Here is a 24,724-nt window from a genome sequence, read left to right as displayed (position 1 = left end):
AAATAAAAATTGGAAAATTACCGTATGATTGATATATCAGCACATGACTGTTTGTTGCAAACCGCCTATTATCAAAAGCTTTAGTGCTCTTTACGAGTGAATTAATTTTAAATTATGACGTCATCAGTACTTAAGATACGTCAAAACATAACACAAGTTGTGTTCAAACCTGAAATCTGGCACAGCTCTCTTTGCAAACATGGTTGTCTTCAGATAATTCCCAACGATCAATTTGATATCACAACACTGGTTTTACACCATACAAAGATATCGAATGCCAAACGTCACACTCCAATATGAACAGAAACAGAAAGTTGTACTTTCGTCTTCTTGCTCGTCTTATTGTGGTCTCCTGCTCATTAGGCATTTGTAGCGGTAAGTCGATATATACACTCGATTGTAGAAACGTTGTAGTATACATTTATACATATATCTAATTTATTCAGTACGTATATTTAATGATATGCAAAACAGAAAAATCGTTTTATTTGCTGTTTGTTTCATTCAATGACTGTCAAAATATTTTTTCTTGTCTATTGGATCGTACAGATTATAAATTAGTTGTTTTTAAGCGTTGAAAATGGTTATTTTGCATTATGCATCTCATTAGATATCTGTATAAATGTATAAATGTATACTACAAAGTTTCTGCGATCGAGTGTATATATATATATTTATTTATTTATCTATTTATTTATGCATAAATTATATTCGAATATCTTGATCTAATAATCCAAAAATGGGAAAAAGTCCAAAACATGACCGTGTATTAGTGATAAAACCACTACATGCCTTGCTTTGATGTAAGTAACATCAACTGATAATCATCTAAATAAATGAGATATTTATTAAATATTCAAACTTTTTGGGCCTATAAGTAATCTTTGATATTTGTCATTTAATTCTGCAAAGAACGTGTGTGATATGGAAAAAGAACATGCCTGATCTGAGGCCGTATCAGCACCTCTCATCTGCTCGCTCTAGGTACGATAGGGTTTAGAGGGAGTTTGAGCATTTCTTTGCAGAATTAATGATAAACAACTTATCGATCGGTAGGCTAAGTATCTGATAGGGCTTTCCTTTTTTACTCGTCGTCACTTGTATCTTAATTCGTGACTCGAAAAATTACACAGCCGTATCAGCTGTTAGCCGAATGATAACCTTTATATATATAAACAGTGATTTCAAAAAAGTCCATTGGTTTCCGATCGTTTTCCCGGCCCATTGTTCTGCATCCGAAAAAAATAGACATATGTATATGTTACGAGCTCAGAATTTTTGGAAATCTGTATATGTATATATGAGGGAAGCGTTCTTAGGACTAAGCGTTCTTAGCGTACACTAAGAACGTTCATAAGAACGCTTTCCTCAACAAAGGAAACGAACTTGTTTCCGCATGTAGACAACAAGCGTAAATATTTACTCAGATTTTATAGCGATATAAATTGAATTTCTAAGTGCTTAATAACAGATCTGTCATGAACATGTGTAGCCTTATACTAAGCGTTGTTTAGATTTAAGATTGGATTTAAACCTTAAGTGAACCAACGGTCATGTAGTGTGTTCACCTGAAGAGTGTGGTCAGTTCGACCATACGAAACAAATTTGCCGTGAAGAATACACTGACTTATAGTAGTTTGTTTCTTTCTTTTTCACTTTACACTGCTCTGACTATAACTGTCATTGAGCACTTTGTTTGAAAACCTGATGAAAGTTATTATATTATAGCAGAAGTTCATAACTAGAAGTGTCCATCTTCCTATTCTCGGTTTTCACTCACGTGACCAAATCCTTGACAACCGTTGCTATCCGCCATAGTGGTGTACAAACAAACACTTGAAGTGCTCGTAGTATGAAGTAAAGTTAATAATAATAATAATAGTTAAGATGGTTCTGTGCTTATTTGTGGATTGCCACTTAAGAAGTGGTCGAGATAAAGATGTTTCCTTCTTCAGAGTGCCAGTAATTGATAGAAATCACGGTGAAGAGGCAGAAGAGCTTTCAATAAAGCGTCGAACGAAGTGGATCGCGGCTATAAGCAGAGATGACTTGACGGAACAAATCCTTAAAAACGACCGTGTTTGTAGCCGTCATTTTATCTCCGGACGTCCAGCAAAACCGTGGGATAAATATAATGCTGATTGGGTGCCTACACTCAACCTTGGGCACACGAAAACTAACAACAAAGACAAGGGGAAAGTAGTCCAGGAACGAGCAGAGAGAGCCAAAGCTAGAAGAAAGAAGAAGCTTGAAGACGCGAAAGGGACGATCGAAGAGAAAAGACTTCGGTTGAATGATGAAGGGACTCAAGTCTCTAATATCGCTTTTGCATCTTCGACAACAGAAGAAATTGATGTGTCGTTCGCGGAACAAAACATTGATGAAAACGAAAAATCATCGCAGACTGAGGTCAAAAGCTTTGCCGAGATGAGCACTCAGACCGAAGGGTTGGCACGTACGCCTAAGATTAAGTCTTATGATGCCTCTTCACAGACAGACGAGTTTGATTATTTATTTAAGTCAAACGAGAAAGTCACCGATTTTAACGAAGATTATTTTAGAAATAGCGATGATAAAGTACTATTTTATACTGGCCTTCCCTCTTATGAAATCCTGAACTTTGTGTTTGAACTCGTGTCACCGTTTGCCTCCCGTCGCTCCCAAACCCTTAGTCCTTTTCAAGAATATGTAATGGTCTTGATAAAGTTAAGATTGGATGTACCATATCAAGACCTTGCTTATAGGTTCAACATCTCAGTGCCCACAGTATCTAGAACATTTCATTCTTGGTTGACAACTATGGACATACGATTATCTCCATTTATCCACTGGCCAGACCGTGAAAGCTTGATACGATCAATGCCACAATGTTTTAAGTTCAGCTTTGGAACTAAAACGACCGTAATAATTGACTGTTTCGAGATTTTTATCGAGAAACCTACAAATTTACTTGCTAGAGCACAAACATTTAGCTCCTACAAACATCACAACACCATCAAAGTCTTGATTGGAATAACTCCACAAGGCACAATTTCATTTGTTTCTGAGGCATGGGGTGGTAGAACCTCAGATAAGTTTTTGACAGAGAACTGTGGGATTTTGAGCAAGTTGGTTCCTGGTGACATGGTGATGGCTGATCGGGGCTTCACGATACATGAGAGTGTGGCATTCAGGAGGGCAATATTGGTAATTCCAGCTTTCATCAAAGGCAAAGAGCAGCTTGACCCTGTTGATGTTGAAACCACAAGGGGAATTGCCAATGTTCGCATCCATGTGGAAAGAGTCATTGGTCTTTTGCGCAGCAAGTATACAATGTTACAGGGAACACTGTCAACTGATTTTTTAATGAGCAATCCTCATGGACCTACTGAAGATAGAATTCCAGCACTCGATCGAATCATAAAGGTTTGCTCTGCTCTGGTTAATTTATGCCCTGCTATAGTACCATTTGACTAGGCAATTTCAGTTATTTTCATGTGGAATGAAGCTAGTTGGGGTCACTCAGGCAGTGATGAGCAATCAGAATTTATATATAAAAAAAAAAAAATGCATTCAATTTTTGTCATAGACTCCCTTCAATGATGAGCATCATGCTCTTGGAGTTAATCCTGACAAAAATATGTTTTAATTAAAAAAAAGATCCAAGCTTAAGGCACTTCCACAAACCTACATTCCACAATTATTGAGAATGCATTGTTTTCTTTTTACTCTTAAAAATTGTCCCCCTTTTAGTGCCTGCACTGCTGACAGAAACAATTAATAATAATAATAATAATAATAATATTTATTTATAAAGCGCAAATACAAATCTGTTCTAAGCGCTAGTAAACAAACGACAAAGACAACGACAAAATAAAATTATTTACAAAGAATATGCTAATTTGAAGAGATAAGTTTTAAGTTCAGTTTTGAATGAGGCAAGACTTGATGCATTTCGGAGAGATATTGGAAGTGAGTTCCAGAGTTCAGGAAAAATAACAAGACATAATTATTTGATATTACCCACAGTGGAGGGGGCTATGCTGTATCTATTATAAATGGATTATTACAGGGACTTGCAGTTTTTAAATCAAAATTCAAATTAAATGGTTATGTACAGCCTCCATTTGTAGATTTCAGCAGAGTTTTCATTTCAGTTTCTCTCTACATGGTTTACTTACAAACTGTATTTTTTTCTACTTTCTCCTTCATTATTGTAGTTCTGATGTACTTCCTGACAGCATTTTCAGTCAAATGCTAATAAAATAGTTTCATTTTAAAAAATTTTAAATATGAAATAGCAATTGTTTCATTGATTCTTGATGTGATATTAGCAATGCTGAGTTCTTCCTTCGATCTTGAATAAATTGATTTCAAGCTAAGTGTCCATCATCAGGAATGCACTCAGTAATAAGAATGTTACATTGAACCATTCCACCATTGATGGTGGCTGACTAATAAGCTTATCACAGGTTGAAAAATGACTCGGCTGATTGCTAATAAAATTTTCATAAGATTTTACAGTTTCCAATTATTAATCACACCATTGCATAATAATTATCATTGAGTGAATAATAAATAATCTTATATCTCAACTAAAATAAACAATAACATGTTATTATATTTTAAGCATTTTTAGGTGATGACTTGATCACCCTTAGGGAGTGTTCATATTTTATCTAGAGGGTGTTTTATGAATTTTTTATTTTTCCCTTCAAAAGATGTCAATCAATCAAGGTAAAGTTATTTTATTCCTGGGGAAATTTTTGTTACCCCCTCCCAAAAAATCATTTATGGGAAAAATGGTACCCCCCCCCCCCCCCTCAAAATCCTCATATTCCCCCCTCTAGAAAAAATTTGAATACTCCTTTAGATCCTAGTGGTAGGGTACTCTTCCATTATATTTTGATAATAATAAACTTGTATACACTATTACACTTCTGGTTAATATTATTTAAAATGTAAAATTTATACCAGTTTATAAAAGCTGTACAACTCTATGGAAATGGGGTGATCACTCCAGTTTTTAAACATCTTGATAAATGTGGCCGCATTTGTGGTATATCAAATTTGGCTGTACCAGGGTTGAGACCATGCACAATACATGTCGCAAATGCGACAGAGAAAACACCACAATCACTGCCGTTTCTTTGTTGCTGGACTGGTACAATATCTATTCTTACAAATTTGTCTGCCATTAAATCTTTCACTTGTTGTTCTACTTCATCTACAATGACGTCATGAAATAAACTGTCATACAAGTTTACTATGCCAGGTAAACAGCCTACAGAACTCGTACATACCCAATGCTGATTTCCTGTATGAAGAATTTGCACAAATTCGCTTGATAACACATCAAAGTTCCTTACTGGTCCCAAGGTGGTTCTTTGAAAACCATCAATCATTGAATTTACCTGTTTCAGGACAATGTGGGCTTGTTGAATGATGGTGCAGTCTAGCCATCCAGTTGGGGATTCAATGGTATCATAGTCAGCCTGGGTTAAATTTCCCAAAGAGGCTGTCTTATCAGTGTTTCCCTGAGTAACATTAGTTATCTCTACAGCATCATCACTGTCAGATGGATCATCAAATAGGTCATCATCAATGATGTCAGATAGATCATAAACACTGTTATCATCATCACTGCAAGTAAGATCTTGTGGACTCAAAGAAGTACAAGTGGTAGATTGTTTGGAAGAAGTTGATGTAGAACCATTACATTCAACTTGTGGTGTGGTGGTGGCATGGGATGCTTTAGGTTTATTTTCTTTGTGGGGCTTTCCTTTGCAGTTGTTGCAAATCCATGTACTCTTGCTGTTGTTTGGCATCCTTTTATAATTAAGGCAGTCTAAATGAAAGAATTTTCCATTTTGACAGTCTTTACTGTGACATTCAAGAAGCCTTTGATCTAATCTTGGCTTGGACTTACAAATGCAGATGCTATCCAGGCTGAGTGCTTTGTTACATGTATCCTGCTCTGCTGCATTCCTGGTTTTTGCACTTCTTTTGAATTCTGGCAGCAGACGACAGGTAGGACAATACCAAATCCTCGGGACTTGATCACTTATTCCCAGACATGACGAATGAAACTTTATAAAAGGGCACTTGGGGTTGGAGCAGGTGATGGTTTCCTCTTCAGTAGCTTTTCTGCAATAACAAATAGAAATGTCATTGCAAACTACTGAAACTTGTGTTAGACTTGGCATGTGGCATTTTCTTGTGTACCATCGACCCAAAACTTCTGGGAGAATGCAAATCCTCCAAAACTTGGTCAGCTTTGGTTGTAGTGATTCCCACAGGATGTAATCAGGATATATCCTTTCATGATAAAACACTGGTTGATTACTAGCATTGAAGGCAAAGACAACAAAGTCACAGTACTTCATCTTAGTTATATTCAGCTGCTGCTGGACTTGGAAATAGTACTGGTGGTTTCTCTTCATCCTGAATTGACCATTTACCTTTTCAAGACAGGAGGTCTTTGAAATGTAGGAATTAAAATCACCATTTTCAATTCCATAGGGACATTTAACCTCCCCACAACCATCACCACAACAGGAACAAGAAGGCATGAAGTCAGGAGTGGCATGCAACCAGGGATGTTCTTTATCCACAATAATTCCACAATACCCAACTTGAAAGTCTTTGTGAGTCTGCTTCATAAGAGAAACATATGCCTCAACAGCAGATGCCTCATGTTTCTTGCCATGGGTAACAGCTTTCGAGGTGACTTTAAACAAGTGGGGGTAGCAGAGAGACTTTATCAAAGACTGTGAAGGCTGCGTCGCATTACTGTGTGCCACAGACCAACTGACTGAAGCACCAATGCGGCCAGCCCGATGTCGGTAGAAGAGGTTACCCTTGGATTGCTTTCTTGTGTCTGCTTCAATGGCATGTAGTGCTCTATCATCAAGGTTTAAGTTGACTTCGAAACATTTTTTTAGCAGGTCTGGATAGCTGAGGTTGAGGTAACCAGGGTCATATAAATCTGGTATTGTAGCAACATGTTGGCTTCTTGATATAAATCTATCACAATAAGGTTTAAATAGACTTAGGATGACTGGTTTTGCATTCAAACCATTCAACTTTTCCAGCTGAGCGTTCATTTCATCCTCATTTGGTGGTCTTAAAACGTTCGATGTTTTGCAAGGCCTTGCTTGAGCGCTGGATTCTGACTGTTTCTCCCCCACACAGGCATCTATCTTAAAGTCCAACTCAGCTTTTAGCTTCTTAGATGATTTAAAATTGATATCCCGAGCTCTAGCGTAGGGAACTTCATTCACGTAGGTCGGCAAAAGCCACGTGCATTTGACTTGGGTACATGCTAGTTTTCCGTTGATTCTTGTCCATGCTTCGATATAAAAAAGCACGCTTGCAACATGGGAACACGTTTCCGCTAAACCTGCCTTACATCCCATGCAGTGGGCCGAAATAACAGTTCCTTCTTCACTTGAAATAATCCAAATGGGGATCGGAGGGTCATTCATACGCTGGGAATGTCGCACCTTTGCTAAGACCACGTACTTTCCCGCGATAACCTTCCCTTGTACGCTGGTGATAAATCCAGAAACCATCTGATTATACGCTTCCAAACTCTTAAAGGCTTTGAACTGCTTAGCTGTATAAAAGCTGGTATCCAAAACCAAATAGGATAATAGATCCGTAGCTTCGATAGGAGGTAAACATTCCGGATCCAACTTCGCATTCCACAGCGTAGCCGGGTCGATACCAATCACTGAAATTTTCTCTACATAACGACGTTTTACACGACTTTCTAGCTTTTTAGAGTATTCCGATAACAGAGGAACAAGAGGGCAATATTTTTCATCGGGTTTTTCTAATATTTCTTGAGCAGATTCGTCAGATTCCTCGCTACAACTTTCAAACATACTAAAACCTAAGCCAAAACATTGCAATTTGACATATGCAAATTAGCCGTCTGTACACCAATATGGCCGACGACCGGAAATACGATACCCTATGACGTAAAGTGAAAACCGAGAATATATAAAACGTCCGATGTGTTTTACGTCTGAGCTATTTTTAGTAAAATTGACGTCAGCACCGGAAGTGACCAATCAAGCAGGCAAAACAAACAAAATGGCGGACTCGGGGTTCCCTGGGAGGGAAAAGTTTTTCGGCCACTTGAATGTGCTTGAAGCAATAACTAAAAAAGCCACAAATAAGCTAGAAATCGTTAAGTTAAGTTAGAAGGTCGAAAGTATAAGGAAAAATCTGAATGGTCGGCAAAGTACACCACAGAAGCAGCAGCTACAAACAGCGGCCAACAACAACAACATATCCCAACAACATTTAGGAACCAGCAAAACAGTACAGTTTTTCTTTGGATTCTTCGTTCCTCAATTTGTATTCGTCTTGATTTTCATTCTCTTCCAACTTTTTCTTTTCACATATGTGTTTATGCATCGTGTTGTACACAACACCGTTCAAAACTGTAACAAAACCATGTATTTCTCGTGCACTGCTTTTGCTTTCGCTAAAAATGCCACAAAGTAACTCTCACCGTCGTGTCAGCCCCTGGCCTAAAAACGTTTTGATATATTTCATCCAGTCTACACACAAATGGCCTTTACCTTTATCTGCCTTCTTTATCTCTTTTTTTCTATAGATTTCAATGCATCTTTTTTTAAATAAGTGCACCATTGCTCTTACCAATTCAGAAAGCTTTTTCTCGTTTACGATATCAATGTAGATATTTTTCTTATCACTTGCTGCCAATGCATTTAGGAGCTCTTTTTTTATTTCTTCCAAGTTTATTCTTGCATTTTCTATTAATATCTTTGTTTTGCTGTATTTTTTCGAGAAACTTCGAGAAACTCCCCTGGTGGCGGTGACATATCACGCCACATGTACCTTCATTACATACCTATTACCTCAGTTTTTGCGGATTTTTCTCCCATAACTTAACCATCTGCGATGAGGTAATGATTACGCAGTGAAGATATAGAACTATTGACAGTTGATTGTTTTGTCCTTCAGCCGTCACACCAGTATTTGAAGACTCTACTCCTTCTGTAATAACAGAAGGATTACCACCAGGTAAAGACTTAAAATATTGTGCATAAGGTTCTGGTCTTCACTTTGACACAACTCCTTGTTTTGAGGGAGGTAAGGTCACGTGACCTGTTAATTCAGTCATCCATTCAGTCCCACAATGCTGTGCACCAGCAGATTGTTACCAGACCTCCATTAAAATTCCTTTCTAGAATAAAATAATGCCAAGCTGGTGATTTGTAATTCTTTTCCTAAAGAGAGAGAGAGGGAAAAAAAGGAAAAAGAAAAAACAAGGCGGTATACTAAACGTTGGTGTTATTGAGAAAGAAAGCCAATAAAAAATAGTTTGTTAACTACCAATAATTCTTCGTTTGCACATGACTTCAAAGCAGCCATCTTGGTTTAAGTTATCAACATAATTGTCAATGAATTCTCGTGTTATGTCATCCAACATGGCTGCCGTCTCTTTTGTTATTTCACTCCCTTGGGAATGATTAAAACCAGCAACATGCTGGCGTTGACATTACGTTCAAACAATGAATTTGCTGATCTGATGTTCACACAAATGCCCCGTTCACACGGCCGAGTGTAAAACTTGGTAAAAAATGGTTTAAAGAAACAGGTTTATAAAATAATTAACTCCTCATAACTGTACTTTATGTTGCACAACATAAGCTTCAGATAGTTTAATTTTCGTTAGGAGGATCCTTCGGAAGGCGTATGCAACATGGCCTCCATATTAGATAGTAGCAAGAGACCAAAGGAAAACGAAATCTTTTTAAAAATTAATCTATCTAGATTCATTCTATATTTGGGATATCTTTTTCCCCCAGGTACATTTTACTACAAGTTCGTAGCAACTGATGCAACTGCAGGACATGTTGTTACGTACAGTCTTGATTCTAAAGCAAGTGAATGGTTCAACATTAACAGCGCTACTGGAAATGCAACAGTAAAGAAAACTATTGACAGAGAGGTAATTATCACCACTACCACTACTACCACTACCACTACCACCACCACCACCATCACCACCACCATCACCACTACCACCACCACTACCACCACCACTACCACCACCACTACCACCACCACTACCACCACCACTACCACCACCACCCCCACCACCACCACACCACTACCACCACCACCACTACCACTACCACCACTACCACTACCACCACTACCACTACCACCACTACCACTACCCACCACCACCACTACCACCACCACCACTACCACTACCACCACTACCGCCGCCACTACCACCACTACCGCCACCACTACCACTACCACTGCCACTACCACTGCCACTACCACTGCCACTACCACTGCCACTGCCACTGCCACTGCCCACCGCCACTGCCACCGCCACCGCCACTGCCACTGCCACCGCCACTGCCACCGCCACCGCCACCGCCACCGCCACCGCCACTGCCACCGCCACCGCCACTGCCACTGCCACCCGCCACTGCCACTGCCACCGCCACTGCCACTGCCACCGCCACTGCCACCGCCACCGCCACTGCCACTGCCACCGCCACTGCCACTGCCACCGCCACTACCACCGCCACCCGCCACTTGCCACCGCCACTGCCACTGCCACCGCCACTGCCACTGCCACCGCCACTGCCACTGCCACAGCCACTGCCACTGCCACCGCCACTGCCACTGCCACCGCCACTGCCACCGCCACTGCCACCGCCACTGCCACCGCCACTGCCACCGCCACTGCCACCGCCACTGCCACTGCCACTGCCACTGCCACCGCCACTGCCACCGCCACTACCACCACCACTACCACCACCACTACCACCGCCACTACCACTGCCACTACCACTGCCACTACCACTACCACTACCACTACCACTATTTCAAATTATGATAATGATACTATTGTATTTGCAGGCGATGGGGAGCCCGTTTAGATACAAAGTATTTGCATCAGACGGCACAAAAACAGTAAGAACATAACATGATACTAACATGTAACGGCAATTCACCAATGAAAGAAGAGCAACGGTTATCTAGTGTTGTATTTGAAAAATAATACTGCTAAAAAGCTGTCAGTGGTATCGTTTTTTATCTCCCATCTCATCCCATCCCATCCCATCCAATCCCATCCCATCCCATCCCATCCCCATCCCATCCCATTCCCATTCCCATCCCATCCCATCCCCATCCCATCCCATCCCATCCCAAAAAGAGAACGAGTAGTCTAATTGTTTTAGCATAAACCTACTAGCTAATATTATAGTTTTGAAAACAAAGAATGACACTGAAAACTTTACTGAACAAAACGACGATCAACTGGTGGCACCGTTTTCATTCATCTTTGCGAACTGGACTATCTTAACGTATAAGCTTAAACTTCAAGTAGTGCTCTATTTCTATAGCTTTTTGTCTCTAATATTACAGTCAAAACTATCCTTCCAATATTTTCCATCTTTTTATCTGTTCTTGGGTGCTTTTCTAATTGAATGAGTAATAAACTAAACGGATTTATTATTCCCAAATACTTTGTTGTCAGATCATTCAAGCCAGTGCCATGTTTACAATTCGCTTAGGCTTCTTGTCAGTTAATTTGCACTTTGCACTTTAGTGTTTCGTCTGTTCTTACCGTTTAAAATTCTTCTTGAATAAATGTGAATAAGTTGTCTTGTGGATTTTTAGTGGTCTTTTGAGGAAATCTTTTAAAATGCTATCGTTATCGTGTAGTCAGTTGTTCGTGCGTCCGGTAAGTTTGCACATGAAAACCTCAATGAAATTAGACGGCCGCTTTTTCGTGTTAAAATTGCTATAATTCTTCAGTTTTTACTTATCTGTACCGTCCCGTCCAAAACCTCTATTCCTTTCCTTGATACAGGCTTGTCTTTTCTACATTAACTTTTAAAGATATTTTTAGAAAACAAGCAGAGATTCAGCAAAACTTGTCCATGCACTTGTTTGTTTTTCGCTACTCACTATCTATCACAGGATAGATAGTGTTAAAGTTAGTAAATCAGATGATCGTGATAGTATACTAGTAAGTTTATGATAATATTTATTTTTTCCATATATTTTTATTTTCAAGTCAATCCTGACTTGACTAAATATTCAATACTTTAATGTTTCTAGGGAGAAGCAGATGTGATTCAACAGATCCGGGATATTAATGACAATCCTCCGGTCTTCACCAACCTGCCGAAGAATATCAGCATTAAAGAGGTCAGGAGGGATAGTGTTTAGTGTCTTAATTCAATACCGGTATTTGATAGAATATCAAAATATGAATTTGAAATAATTAGAGTAATTGATAAAAAGTCTTTTCATTCAGGATACCTCTGTAGGTTCATTAGTGTTTACAGTGAGTGCAACCGATGCAGATTCATCCCCTGCTAATGCCTTCGTATTTGCCATTGAAACTGGTAATGAGGTAAGGGTCATATAAAGGAGTTGAAAGTAGATGTTGCTGTGTCTAATAGGTGTCTAATAGGCCTCTCCACAGTTCTCCACTAGTCTGAATAATATGTTATTCCATTACAGACCACCTGTCATTCCCTAGAGTATCATTTCTTTGTTTAATGGTTGCGCAGGAGAAAATCGAGATATGAATATGCATGGCTACAACTCAAACAAAGAACCGTATTCTCAAAAGAATGACACGTTGTCTGGAATGGGGAAAGAGTATACCCAAGTTAAATAGGTCTATTAGATTATAAGAATTTGATTTCTTGATGTTGTTCCTCCTGTATTTTTTCTATAATTCCTTATAAAGTCAAGTCTCACTTGTTATCTTCAACGAAGACTATTGCTGAGAAAATAACATTCACTTTTCCAGGAAGGAAGATTCGAATTCCCTGATTCCAGTGATAACGAAATTAAACTGAAGAAATCTCTTGACTATGACGATGGTACAAAACAGTTCGTGCTTCGAATTATCGCAAAGGTGTGTAAATGTCGTCTGAATATTCAAAATCTGTTATTTTATTGTAGATTCTCCTGTGGCGACTAGCATTTTTGTACCAAGACATATAATTGTCATTCAACCAATGAGAGCGCGCGCCTTTTAGCTACCTTTGGTTCCTTGCTCTATTAGTGAAGCATAGCGGATGAAGCTATAGAAAAAATCGTAACATTTTTGTTCGAATACGGGGAATTGCTAGATGGTATCAGTGACATAGGTCAAATAAAGGTCAAATAGGTACCTATGGAAAGGAAATTTATCGTTCTAGGAGGATGCGGTTATAAATTTTGAAAGTTAGCATTTTTGACCATTAAAATGGCTTTGAGTGAGAGCTGGTCGCCTTCGAGGTTTCCTGCTTTGTCTTTTTTTCTTACGGGGAGAACTGACACTGTTAAAAACACCTCTATTTATCGGTAAGCTTACATTAAGATAAGTCTATTGGCAGCAATTTTTACAATTCGAAACTAGGTATACAAAAAAAGTAAATCTTATTTAGGCCTCAAGAACACTGCTTGGGCTGCCTGTGGATTCATAATCTTAATTTTAAAAAGAGTGATAAGCCGGCTTCAAAAGAAGGAAAGAAAGGAAGGAAGGAAGGAAGGAAGGAAGGAAGGAAGGAAGGAAGGAAGGAAGGAAGGAAGGAAGGAAGGAAGGAAATTTTGCAGCACCAAATATTTTCTAATGAACTTAGATTTTACAAAGTTTTTTTAAGATATTCAGCTAATTATATCTAGTTTAACATTACTTATATAAACTTTAATACTTTATACGGTCCATTATTCTTTTATATTTTTGTATTTTATTTCTTTATCTGTTTACTTTTCATGGACACAGAACACCCTTTCCACTCCTAATCTGAACTCTACAGCTGTGTTGACCATCAACGTTGAGGATGTGGATGATTTGGGTGCGAAGTTTGAGAAGAATTTGTACGAAGCAACACTAGTCAAAGATTCTCTGCCGGTAAGTAAATGGGAAAGTGAAATATTGTTTTTACTTGGAGAACGCGGAAGGGTGGTTGCCTAATTCTCCCTACCCAGGGGCTCACGTATACACCGATTTATAATGGCTGACAAGTGCACGAAAACGAGGTCACACAGTCATTAGTTCGCAATAAAAGATATAAAAGCAATTGAAATGCGTTTATAAAAAAAAGTATAGAAATTGACTTTTTATTATTTCATTATATTATTTTATTATTTTTATTTATTTATTTTTTTTTTTAATGACAATATTCAAAGATTCTCCGCCAGTAAGTATTGGATTACTAATGCAATGGAGCATACTTTCCTTTACAATTTTGGCGTGGAATTATGGGAGAGAACTTTATTGGTTGAATGTACCCAACAATGAAATAGCTCAGTTTAGTAAAAAGTGATGTTTCTTATGTTTTAATTATTTGTTGTCTGATTTTGATTATTGGTTCATAACCAGGGAACCGTGGTGACGACTGTCCAGGCTAAAGACAGGGATAGTCTTAACGCTACTGTAGAATTCAAAATATATCAAGGTATTTGTAAAGATGAAGATATCCTTCAAATTCGAGTAAATGACAATTATCTGCAAACCATTAATACTAATTGAATTCATCTTGGTCCATCAGAAACTAATCCTGGTAACGTGTACAAAGTCAATAACAACACAGGAGAGATAACAGTCAATGGACCTCTGACCATTGGAACGCAGCTACTGGTCGTCACGGTATGTAGGGGAACTCATAACATCGAGTAAGATTGTATTTTTAAGAGTGAGTTCAGGGGGAGTGGAACGGGTGGAGTAAAGTAAAATCTAAAGAGGAAGTTATTCAGCTATTTCAAAAAATGTCGAATGCTGCATACTAAATAGTGTATAGTAAAAAGGCCGTTTTCTCAACGTTGCGTGCGCATCCAATTTTAAGGAGCATGCCACGATACCAGAACAGAAGCTTCATAATGAGAATTATCATACATTTCTATGAATTTTTTTTCGATAAGAATTCATAAAATTGATTATTCTCATCTTTAAATACAATTTTGTGACCCGTCAAGTTGGATGCGCACGCAACCTTTAGAAAACAGTCTGCAAGCTCGTGTCATTGTGGCAGATAGTATATAACAAAAGTCTTTTGAAAGAATCTCATTAACTTAATGTTCTTAGAAAATCAATACTGTATAGAGTGGTTTTCAAAAACCCGCGAAATACACTTTAGCGTACTACACTTTAATACACTTTATTGTCCGCATTTTCTTTTGATTTTCTTTTGTGTTTTCGGTGTATTTTAATTTATTATATAGATATCGATGAAATACCAGGTTTTCTCTAGTGCCGAAAACTTGATATCTTTCACCAGTGGAAGATACCATATCTTTAACACGTGAAGATATCGCTGTTGACATAGTAACGTATTTTAATAAAGAATTTTTGAGCTTTTGTTTTATTTAAGTTTCATCGATATCTATATAATAAACAGAACATTACATGGCCGCTTGGAGATGCGAATTTTATCTTCTCGTGTTCAATTTAGATATCTCACTCGTCAGATATCAATTGAACACTCGAAGATAAAATTCGTATCTCCGCGCGCCCATGTAATATCCTCTATTTATTACACCTTAGTAATTACACTTTGTTTCACGGGTTTTTGAAAACCACGCTATATTGTAATAGGACGACTTATGTATTTGTTTATATGAATATATTTATAGATTTTACACCTATTAATAAAAAACTGTTATAATTCTCGAGTTCTGATTGGTTTGGGCGCGTGCTAGAGTACAATGCACGCGCGCGCATTTTCCGTTGCGTCATTCCTATGTAAAATAACGGTTATTGTTATTTGTATTTTATAAAAGAAATGATAAACTTGCTTGCTGTGCTGTGTGAAGTTATAAAGCACTTGGAGATTGGCAGAACACTCGAGAAGTGTCGAGAACACTTCTCCTAACACTTCTCTCGTGTTCTGCAAACCCCCGCGTGCTTTATAACTGCACACAGCACGCGCGCGTGTGTTCTATTTCTTTATTATTGTCTATTTAGAAATATATTTTTTGATACATTGTGTTGGGACCCTAGTGAAAACATTAATTTATCATTAGTGTGTAAAAAGTATACGCTCTTTCAGGCCACATCGACCAAACATCCTCCTGCATTCACCGTGGTCAATATAACAGTTGCTTCAATGCTCAAAATGTCGTACACTGTCACTGTAGCTGAAGGACTAAGTAATGTGGTCATTTTGAATTTAGAAGTAAGTGCAGAAAAACATAACTTCGTTCGTGTAATGCACTGTTTTCATGACGGATTTCATCAAAAAAAAATCATAACGATGTACAATATATAAACGTTACATATGACAATGGCTGTCTTAAGGATGGTGGGTACAGTTCGCGACCCATTTTTATTTGAATGAAACTGTGTCAGTTATTTAGAGTACCCAAGGGGCTATCTAAAAACGTGAAAAAATTTGGGGGTCCCCGCGCATCCAAGCGATATAATTGTCATTAAAGACCCGATGACGTGAGCGCATTTTGAAGCACTTCAAAAAATCACATATCCCTTGTGTTTGGCTTAAGTACATCGAAATTTTGCCTAAAATAATCTTAAACATAAATATTTTTCATATTAATAAAAAGATTTGAAGTTGCAAAGATGAAAGTACATTTTTTATCTGCTTTTGTGCAAAAGTAGGTAAAATTTCAATTTTGGACAAAAACACAAAATCAAAAAAGTAACCACCCAAAACTATTTTTATTTTTGAAATAGCACATTCAAAAAACTGTGGTCGCCATGCGTTTTTTGTAGTTATAATCCTTTGAATATCAGATTTCAAGCTTTTTTCAAGCGATGGTTACAAATTTCCTCCACCCCTCCCCTGAGAGACGTGGTTTAGCATTGCATTATGGGATGGTAAACATGGCGGACTACTACAAGAACTACTGGATCAAGAATACGGTCACTAAATGTGCTAGAGAATGCAATAAGAAAACCTTGTAGGGATAATTGAGAATTGAATAAAGCCCCAAGAGTTTCATAGAAGAAACTAAGTGGTTTATGGTAGGTGAAATTTCAGTTTAAAACTCCGAATTCGCATTGAATGTAAAACAAACTACCAAGAGTCCAAACTTTTTTTCGTCGATCAATTCATGAAGTTTAAGTGCGTCTTTACATTCACTACACCCACTTTTTAACTGCTCCATCAGATAATCTAACTCAATAATTCGCTCTCCTTCAATAATATTTTGTGTTTGTTTTCAAGTTTTTCTCTCTTGATCTTTTTCGTCTAGTTTTTGTCGGTTCACCGGTACTCTATTTCCGACAAATCTACCATCTAGTCGTCGTTTTCTCCTTTTCACAACTTTGACTTTTATTTTTACAGTACTATTTAACTATCCCATATAGACACACACGAACAAAATTGCTATTAAAAAATGATATTTTTGAAAACATTGGAGTTCCTGTGGACTACGTAATGTGCGCAGTAAAAGTGCGCGCTGACAACTGTACCCACCATCCTTAATTCATATTCTTTATTGGCCTGGGAAAACGATAACGTCTAAGGAAAGAATACGTGAGTTGTACGCTCCGGGTAATGAGCTCCTGGACCAACGGTCTTTCGTTAAAGTCAACCAACATGGCATCACGTTTATCTTAAGAATGGCAAATCAGATCCCTATAGCAACACTTGTAACATTTCTTTTCTTTGCAGCCTGTAGAACAGTACTACAACGTCATCGGAGGAACATTCTCTATCATACCTAGTGCACAATCTAGTCTCTTCTCCATAGACGGCAAAAACCTTAAAGTTGGGGGAGCAGCGTTGGACAGAGAGACTCGAGACCAATACCAATTGAATATTGTGGTAGATAAAGATGGTACAAGAAAAGGAGTGGTTATGGTAAGGGGAACTTGTATTTGGCTCAAGTTAGGAAGGCCTTATAGTTTTGTATTATAAATGCTCATACTACGGCTGGTTGTGTTTGGCTTCACACATCCTTTCATGGTGGCTAAGGGACTGTTCATTAATTATGCCTTGGGGGGGGGGGGGGGGGGCTGGAGGAAAAGTAGGGGGGCTTTGAAAAAAAATCACACAAAGAAGGGGGTTCTTTAATAATATTTGCTGACTTAAAGGGGGGGGGGTAAAACAAATAATTAAGGTATGTCTAAAAGGTCACAAGGAGGGGGGGTCAAAAAATGTTTTTAGATAAAATTGGGGTTTTTTTAATTTTTCCAAGGTTTTCTTCGATTTTTCCTCCAGCCCCCCCTGAGGCATAATTAATGAACAGTCCCTAATTCATATAGCGATGCTAAGTTTATTTCAACAAGCTTATGGAAATTATGAATATATAGAAATATAAGACTAAAATGCTATTATTACAGACTACAGCATTTACCGAAAGCTCATAACTGATAACTCGATTCGTATGAGGCGACAATTCAATAAGGTATGATTTTTTGCTATACCAGGTAACCGTGAAAGTGCTGGACGTCAATGATAATACACCACAATTCGTAGGATCTCTTCCATACAGTGTCAGCATCTCAAGCAACAGAAACTTGTGCTCAATATTTTTCAAAGTGTCTGCTACTGACAGAGATGCTGGATCGAATGGCACAGTTCGATACTCTATAACATCTGGGAACAACGAGGGTAAGGAAGTTAGTTAACACTTGACCATTTTTCTACAGGTGTGAATATTTCCCATTTCAGTGATAGCGCGCATCGTAGTCTTGAGTATTATTTCTTTATTTTCTTAAATTGAAGGATGCAATATGCCGAGGGGGTAAACGTATGAAATTTAAAAAAGCATAGTGTGGCAGGGTTCTGTTTTCAAATAGTTTGTCTTGGCTTTTCAATATTGTTCCAACTACGTACGCACCAGCAAATTTAATTGCTCGGATTGTGCTTCTCATCAAAAAGCTTAATGTTATATTAAAAGACACCCTGACAGCTGTACAGTCTACAAATTTTCCAATAGTTGCCCCTCGGCATCCCATAATGTCGTAATTCAAACAATAAATTTTAAGATGGCCACTGTACTCGGTAAATGGTCACTCTATTCAAACTGTTTTTCAAACCTCCCAAAAAAACCGTTTGAATTGCACTCAAAATAACACTTTCTGTTAAGATGCAAAAAATAAAGATCAGAAGGAAGAATGAACAAACAAAAGATCGATCTAAAGAATGAGGATAATTAGTCAAGATAGTGTGCAGAGGAAAAAATCGAAGAAAAACACAAAAATAGTTAGTTACTATCTTAGTTAAAATTAGTAAAGACTGAGACGTTCTGTTTTTATTTACTTCTTTTCTCTGCCTTCGTAGGTCTATTCTCGATCGACAGCTTAACAGGACAAGTATCTTTAAAATTGCCTTTAGACCGAGCATCTAAAGATCAGTACGTCTTAATAATAAAGGCTTCTGATGGAGGAAATCCTCAAATGGCTAACTCCACTACTCTTATTATAAATGTAAAAGACTTGAATAACAACGACCTTGGAGCCGCACCAACGAACTGCGGTATGTTTCGATCTCCAAGTGAACTCATTCACTGCATTTATAAAACTCATAAATAATTCATGAAGGAAACACAATAGAAATCATGACCGTGAAGGAGGTTTTATATCTGATATAGATTCGTCTTCATTTGCATAAACTTTAACTTGGATTTTCTCTATCAAACTTCGTTCATTTCGTAAAGAATTCGGTACAATATGAGAACTTACATCATGTGTTTTTTAAGCCGTTTAATAAACTCGGAGATCGTGTTTTATCGGGTCTAAAACCACTCGGCTGCGCCTCGTGTTTTATACCCGATAAAACACTCCTGCTCGTTTATTAAGCATTACTTATAAAATTTGACAATATTACGTCAATATATCGCATTCTATCGGCGACGCAAAGCTAAGATTAAACTAACAGAACGGAAGTAACAAACAATACAAGCATCCATCAGTATCCATATCCAGATCACAAACTCTGAGTTACCCTGAAACAACCTCTGGGCTGATCTAAGTCAGGGCATGGCTAACTCACAGATCGAACCTTGAAACAACCTCTTGGCTGATCTAAGTAAGGGTATGGCTAACTTACAGATCAAACCCTGGAACAACCTCTAGGCTGATCTAAGTTAGGGCATGGCTAACTCACAGATCGAACCTTGAAACAACCTCTTGGCTGATCTAAGTCAGGGCACAGCTAACTCACAGATCAAAGCCTGATAAAACTTCTGTGCTGGTTTAAGTCAGCAGGGCACAGCAACTCAGTCGCGGGATCAAACCAAGACTTGCCCCAAGTCGACCTCTCGGCTTGAGTCTCGCGAGAGAAGTTCATTCGAGCACAGCAAAAAGTTATAGAGCGCGGCAAGAAGTTGTCGAGCGCAGCGAATGAGCGACAAAGTCGCGAGACGTCCGTGGCGACGTACCTTGCTCTTTGCGAAAGTCTAGATAAACGAAATCTAGAACGAACCCTTGGCCCGGCTAACTTACATATAAATTTAGAATTTAGCTCGTTGGTCTTGTGGAGGGAAGAAAACCGGATACCCGGAGTAAACCCGTAAAAACAGGAGATAGACCTAACAAACTCTACTCACATGTCAGAGAGCCAGAATTGAAAGGAGAGGGCTCTGCTGCTTTACCATCCTCGACTTTCCGATGTTTTGATACTGAAAAGTTTCAATTACAGATGGTAATTATAAATCTTATTCACAGTTACCTCAGATACTATTATAACAGGGTTTGTTATACTTGGAATCATTCTTGCTTTAAACACCTTTCTTCTTGATTACATCATATGGAGAGGGAAAAATAACACTAAACGTAAGTTATCTTAAAATTGGACGCTTCACTTGTGTATTTGGATTCTGTATAAGCTTAAAGTGCTTATACCTGTTTCAATATTCTCAGTATTTATTTAATTGATTCTACCTAAAGTGAAGTTTACTGGTAAAATATTTTTTCGTTTGAATGCTGCGTCTTTAAGTTATAAAGGTTATACTTTCAATATGTTTTCTACGACGTTAGGGTAGGCTTCATAAAATATACGACATTTTACTCTTTTACACAAAAAAATATCCAAAAATCCTTATTACTTTACTCATGGTATACTTGAAAGTTATTATAAATTTGTTTTCTCTTGGACAAAATTTAGTATTATTTGTTACAACAAATACACTTAAATGCCTAACCTGACGTCACATTCATAAACATTTGAATTATATTTAAAGACGCGAGGCAACACTCAAAAGCAAGTAATATTTCGGCATTGACTATTCACTCCAGGTAGAATCAATGCTAAAAATATTAAACAAGGGTTATATGCATTTTAAGCAATGGATACAACTTTGAGCTTTCTTGCAACATGTTTGTATGATATTTTTTCTTAGGTGAGACATTTGAATGCGACAGCAAACAGTGAGTAATCAATATTTTGATGGCATTAAAATAATAAATAAAAAATAGATTTAAAATGCTTGAATATTTTGGGAAAGCATAATCGTCTACGACGGTGGAGCAATCTTTTAAGTACTGGTCCCCCCACCCCTCCCATTTAACAACACTAAGAAACACGTCCTTATGCACGCAATAGGCCGCATTAGAAGCACTGAATTTCAGAATTTTGTGCAAGATTTGTAAAGCATTTTCAAAAGTCTAAAGTATATATTTTCTAACATATTCTTGGGGTGCATGTTACGTCATAGCCACCATCTTGGTTGACGATAACAAAGCATTCGTCATTAGCTTTTCTTGTTAGATCAACCAACATGGCGGCTGTTTGATTGGTATCCTCCTATTCTTGGGGTGCATGTTACGTCAGCCCCATCTTTGTTGACGACAACAAAGCATTCCTCACTAGCTTTTCTTGTTTGATCAACCAACATGGCGGCTGTTTGATTGGTATCCTCCTATTCTTGGGGTGCATGTTACGTCATAGCCACCATCTTGGTTGACGATAACAAAGCATTCCTCACTAGCTTTTCTTGTTAGATCAACCAACATGGCGGCTGTTATTTATATCTCAAGGGATTCTGAGTCACGTGGTTGCACCCTGAGAATAATGAGCGAGGTAAACAAAAATTTCCGGCAGGCGTTAAGTTTGCATTAATTGTTTCACATTTTGTTTTAACCAGCAATGGGATCTCAGCATTTTCTAACATTGCTTTAGAGGTAAGTTAAGGTGATTTATGTGAACTATGTACGTTTTCTATTTTAAATTGGCCACATTTTGCTAATCGTTGAAATAAAATAACCTTTGGGATTAATATAAACACCGATTGGGATTAAGTCTGCCTATGGCTGCCGCAATACGGCTGACGTTGTTCTCTACTCTTATTATTCCATTCAATATAACCTGTTATTCTTGGTACATTTTCCGTGTTGTGCTAGCACCGGCAGAAACAAAGAAGCGATACTTGAGGAAAGGGAAGGACGCGTGCTTTGAAATAGAAAAATATTAAGCGCAAACTGGAAGTAGATGGGTCTATCATCATTGTTCTTTTTCTTTTTTTGTTGTTGTTTTGTTTTGTTTTTGTAGGAGAGACATAAGGAAGAATTGGGTGCTTTTTCGCATACAACAGATGAACAAAATGTCATTCCTGCACCCAAAGAACAAAGCGACGCACCAGGACCAGCATCTGTTACTCAGCAGCCATCTATGGATACAGATTATGAACTTCCTGACAGACAGTCTTTGAAAACCAACCAACCAACTCCTGCACCACATACTTATCAGGCCCTTAATGTCACATCACCTGGTGATCAGTCTACACTTTGCCATGCTTATGAGCCACTACACTTCGGAGATAGTAGTTCATGAAGTACTACAATGCGACCTGAGTCACCCATGATTTAAAGGAATATATGCTGAGTAATAGTACTTTTCTGAATTCTTAAAATATCGCTGTGTTCCATGACTATAGACCTATTTACTCAAGGTTAGGCCCAATCGACCGTTTTCGAATTAGTCAAATACCACTGTGTCCGCCTTGATAGAGTACCGGATCATGACTCCATCAAATTCCAAAGTTTGCTAATTAGTTTTGAAATGTTCGCATTCGAAGAAAACACAACATTGCCTACATATCAGCGTAGAAATTGGAAATTTAAGCTCCAAAAATCACCATACATGTTCTCTTATTTTCTCTTACTATGTTAGATCCAGCCCCAAATAAGAGAAAATGTATGCGCATATTTTAGTACTAAATTACCTATATCTTAGAAGATATAACTAGCTAAAAACTAGTGTGAGCTGCGTCGGTGTTTCTAATGAAACAGTGATGATAAAAGGGTAAATTATACACCGTGAAAAGATGAAAAAACTAGCGTCCAAAACGTCAATAAGTTTTTTCATCTTTTCACGGTGTATAATTTACCTTTTTATCATTACCTATATCTCAGCTGTTTTGCCATCTATCGCTCTAAAATTCCAAACTGTGTTATATTTTTACATACAGTTTCTGAAAATGTCACAAAAATCGTAAATTTCTTAAGAAATAATTTAGTGACGTTGGCACTCTGTTATTACAGACTCATTTATACTGGGTTAGTATCTATTCTCTACTTTCACATCCCCATAATACTTTGCGTCTTTTGGGGGTAACCAGAGGGTAAAAACCCACTTATTTTGTTGAAGGCTGATCAGATAATGTTGACAATACATTGTTTGGTATCTAAAAATGAAGAAATAAAAAACAGAAAAAGATAGAAGCTTCGAAGACTTCTAAGGTAAATTTTAAACATTTTTTCGTAAGTGATCAATACATTTTCTGTGACACCAAAAGTCTTGATGATCTGTACACGCCAAAATAACTTGGAATAAACTGATTATCAGTATTATACAGATAAAAGCAGGCATAGTATAAATTCAATTAAGAAACCTTTCAATTTGGGACAGTTTTTTGATTGGTTACCCCCCAAAGACGCAAGGCAATATTGGGATGTGAAAGTAGAGAATAATCACAAATATCAACGGTAAAGTAATGAATGCCCAACTTCAAAAAACACTCAGAAATAGTCTACGGATCATCACTGGAACACATAGATATTCAAAGACGACTGATTAAGCCAAACTTTTGCTGATACTTCGGAGAAATAACTAAGTTAATAATGAATTGACTTTTTCTTTTCTTGTTAAATGTTAAGCATTTCTTATAAGCTTTATGCACTTATTCTTATGTCAGAATTGTAATTTAAAGTCGACATCAAGATCTATGATCTTTTCAACAAGCTTCTAACTTGATTTGACAATTTGAAGTAAAGTTAAAACCAAGATTTAAACACACGTATTCGCTTTAAAACTTCGTATTTTTACAATTTACAAATAAACATTTCTTACCTTCATTTATAGAAAGCTTTTTTTTCTTTTCAAAACATTTATCAGCTTGCATTGGTAATAAACCAGTTATCGAGGTCTTGCATTTCTTCTGAAATTCTTTTAGGCAGCAACTGAACTTTTTCCCTCCAAAAACGTCTTTTATATTCGATTCTCCTCCCTTCAAAGCTCATTATTTCTTGGGAATATCTTTCTCTCAATTCATATTTTTCTGTCTTAATTATAAAAGTGGAATTTTAGGACTCTCTAAAGAATAAAAAGTAAAGAAAAACTAAGGAAAACCACTTGAACTAAGCTGTTTTTATATTAGTTGTTTTCTTGCTCGGACGATGTAAAGGCTATTTGCATGCATTTGCATGACGCACACGCGTCTCTTTCCCGCCAAAATTTCAAAGCGCACGATGTTATTGATCCGATTGATTACATATCTTCCCGATTTCAAATATTGAGAAAGAATTGAAAACATAATTCGGTTTTTCTTT

General features: G+C 37.6%; 3 protein-coding genes across 4 annotated transcripts; 2 read left to right on the top strand and 1 right to left on the bottom strand.

The window, feature by feature from the left end:
• Window positions 1-136: 136 nt before the first annotated feature.
• On the top strand, window positions 137-24,250 carry LOC116286693 (cadherin-related family member 2). 2 transcript variants are annotated; one of them, XM_089040399.1, is made up of 18 exons: window positions 138-375; window positions 8,980-9,039; window positions 9,828-9,970; window positions 10,903-10,956; window positions 12,112-12,201; window positions 12,311-12,409; window positions 12,815-12,922; window positions 13,775-13,903; window positions 14,375-14,450; window positions 14,544-14,641; window positions 16,041-16,166; window positions 17,625-17,813; window positions 18,383-18,566; window positions 19,239-19,433; window positions 20,624-20,731; window positions 21,298-21,325; window positions 22,042-22,078; window positions 22,446-24,250. In XM_089040399.1, the coding sequence occupies exons 1-18, from the start codon at window positions 297-299 to the stop codon at window positions 22,725-22,727; spliced, it is 2,085 nt and encodes a 694-aa protein (XP_088896525.1). In that variant the 5' UTR covers window positions 138-296; the 3' UTR covers window positions 22,728-24,250. The 2 variants fall into 2 exon arrangements, with proteins under 2 accessions (XP_088896526.1, XP_088896525.1); XM_089040400.1 differs by lacking the exon at window positions 20,624-20,731 and having other exon boundaries at window positions 137-375.
• On the top strand, window positions 1,752-4,914 carry LOC148905759 (uncharacterized). Its single transcript, XM_089040194.1, has one exon. It carries the CDS (start codon window positions 1,888-1,890, stop codon window positions 3,454-3,456), a length of 1,569 nt encoding a protein of 522 aa, XP_088896320.1. The 5' UTR covers window positions 1,752-1,887; the 3' UTR covers window positions 3,457-4,914.
• LOC148905758 (uncharacterized) lies at window positions 4,918-7,979 on the bottom strand. The gene has a single exon (XM_089040193.1). The coding sequence runs from the start codon at window positions 7,866-7,868 to the stop codon at window positions 4,977-4,979; it is 2,892 nt and encodes a 963-aa protein (XP_088896319.1). The 5' UTR covers window positions 7,869-7,979; the 3' UTR covers window positions 4,918-4,976.
• Window positions 24,251-24,724: the final 474 nt, after the last annotated feature.

This window comes from Actinia tenebrosa, unplaced genomic scaffold (genome assembly GCF_029948245.1).
Source record: "Actinia tenebrosa isolate PJP-AT-01 unplaced genomic scaffold, QUT_ActTen_1.0 PGA_scaffold7__59_contigs__length_16204524, whole genome shotgun sequence".
NCBI lineage: Eukaryota > Metazoa > Cnidaria > Anthozoa > Actiniaria > Actiniidae > Actinia > Actinia tenebrosa.
This window is presented reverse-complemented; position numbering and strand designations above follow the sequence as displayed.

Bases quoted from the DNA above. Each gene is read 5' to 3' on its own strand.
- LOC116286693 (XM_089040399.1), top strand. From the start codon at position 297: ATGAACAGAAACAGAAAGTTGTACTTTCGTCTTCTTGCTCGTCTTATT. The intron at 376-8,979 runs GTAAGTCGATAT...TTTGTCCTTCAG, and splicing joins CTCATTAGGCATTTGTAGCG to CCGTCACACCAGTATTTGAA. The intron at 9,971-10,902 runs GTAATTATCACC...TTGTATTTGCAG, and splicing joins AGAAAACTATTGACAGAGAG to GCGATGGGGAGCCCGTTTAG.
- LOC148905759 (XM_089040194.1), top strand. From the start codon at position 1,888: ATGGTTCTGTGCTTATTTGTGGATTGCCACTTAAGAAGTGGTCGAGAT.
- LOC148905758 (XM_089040193.1), bottom strand. From the start codon at position 7,868: ATGTTTGAAAGTTGTAGCGAGGAATCTGACGAATCTGCTCAAGAAATA.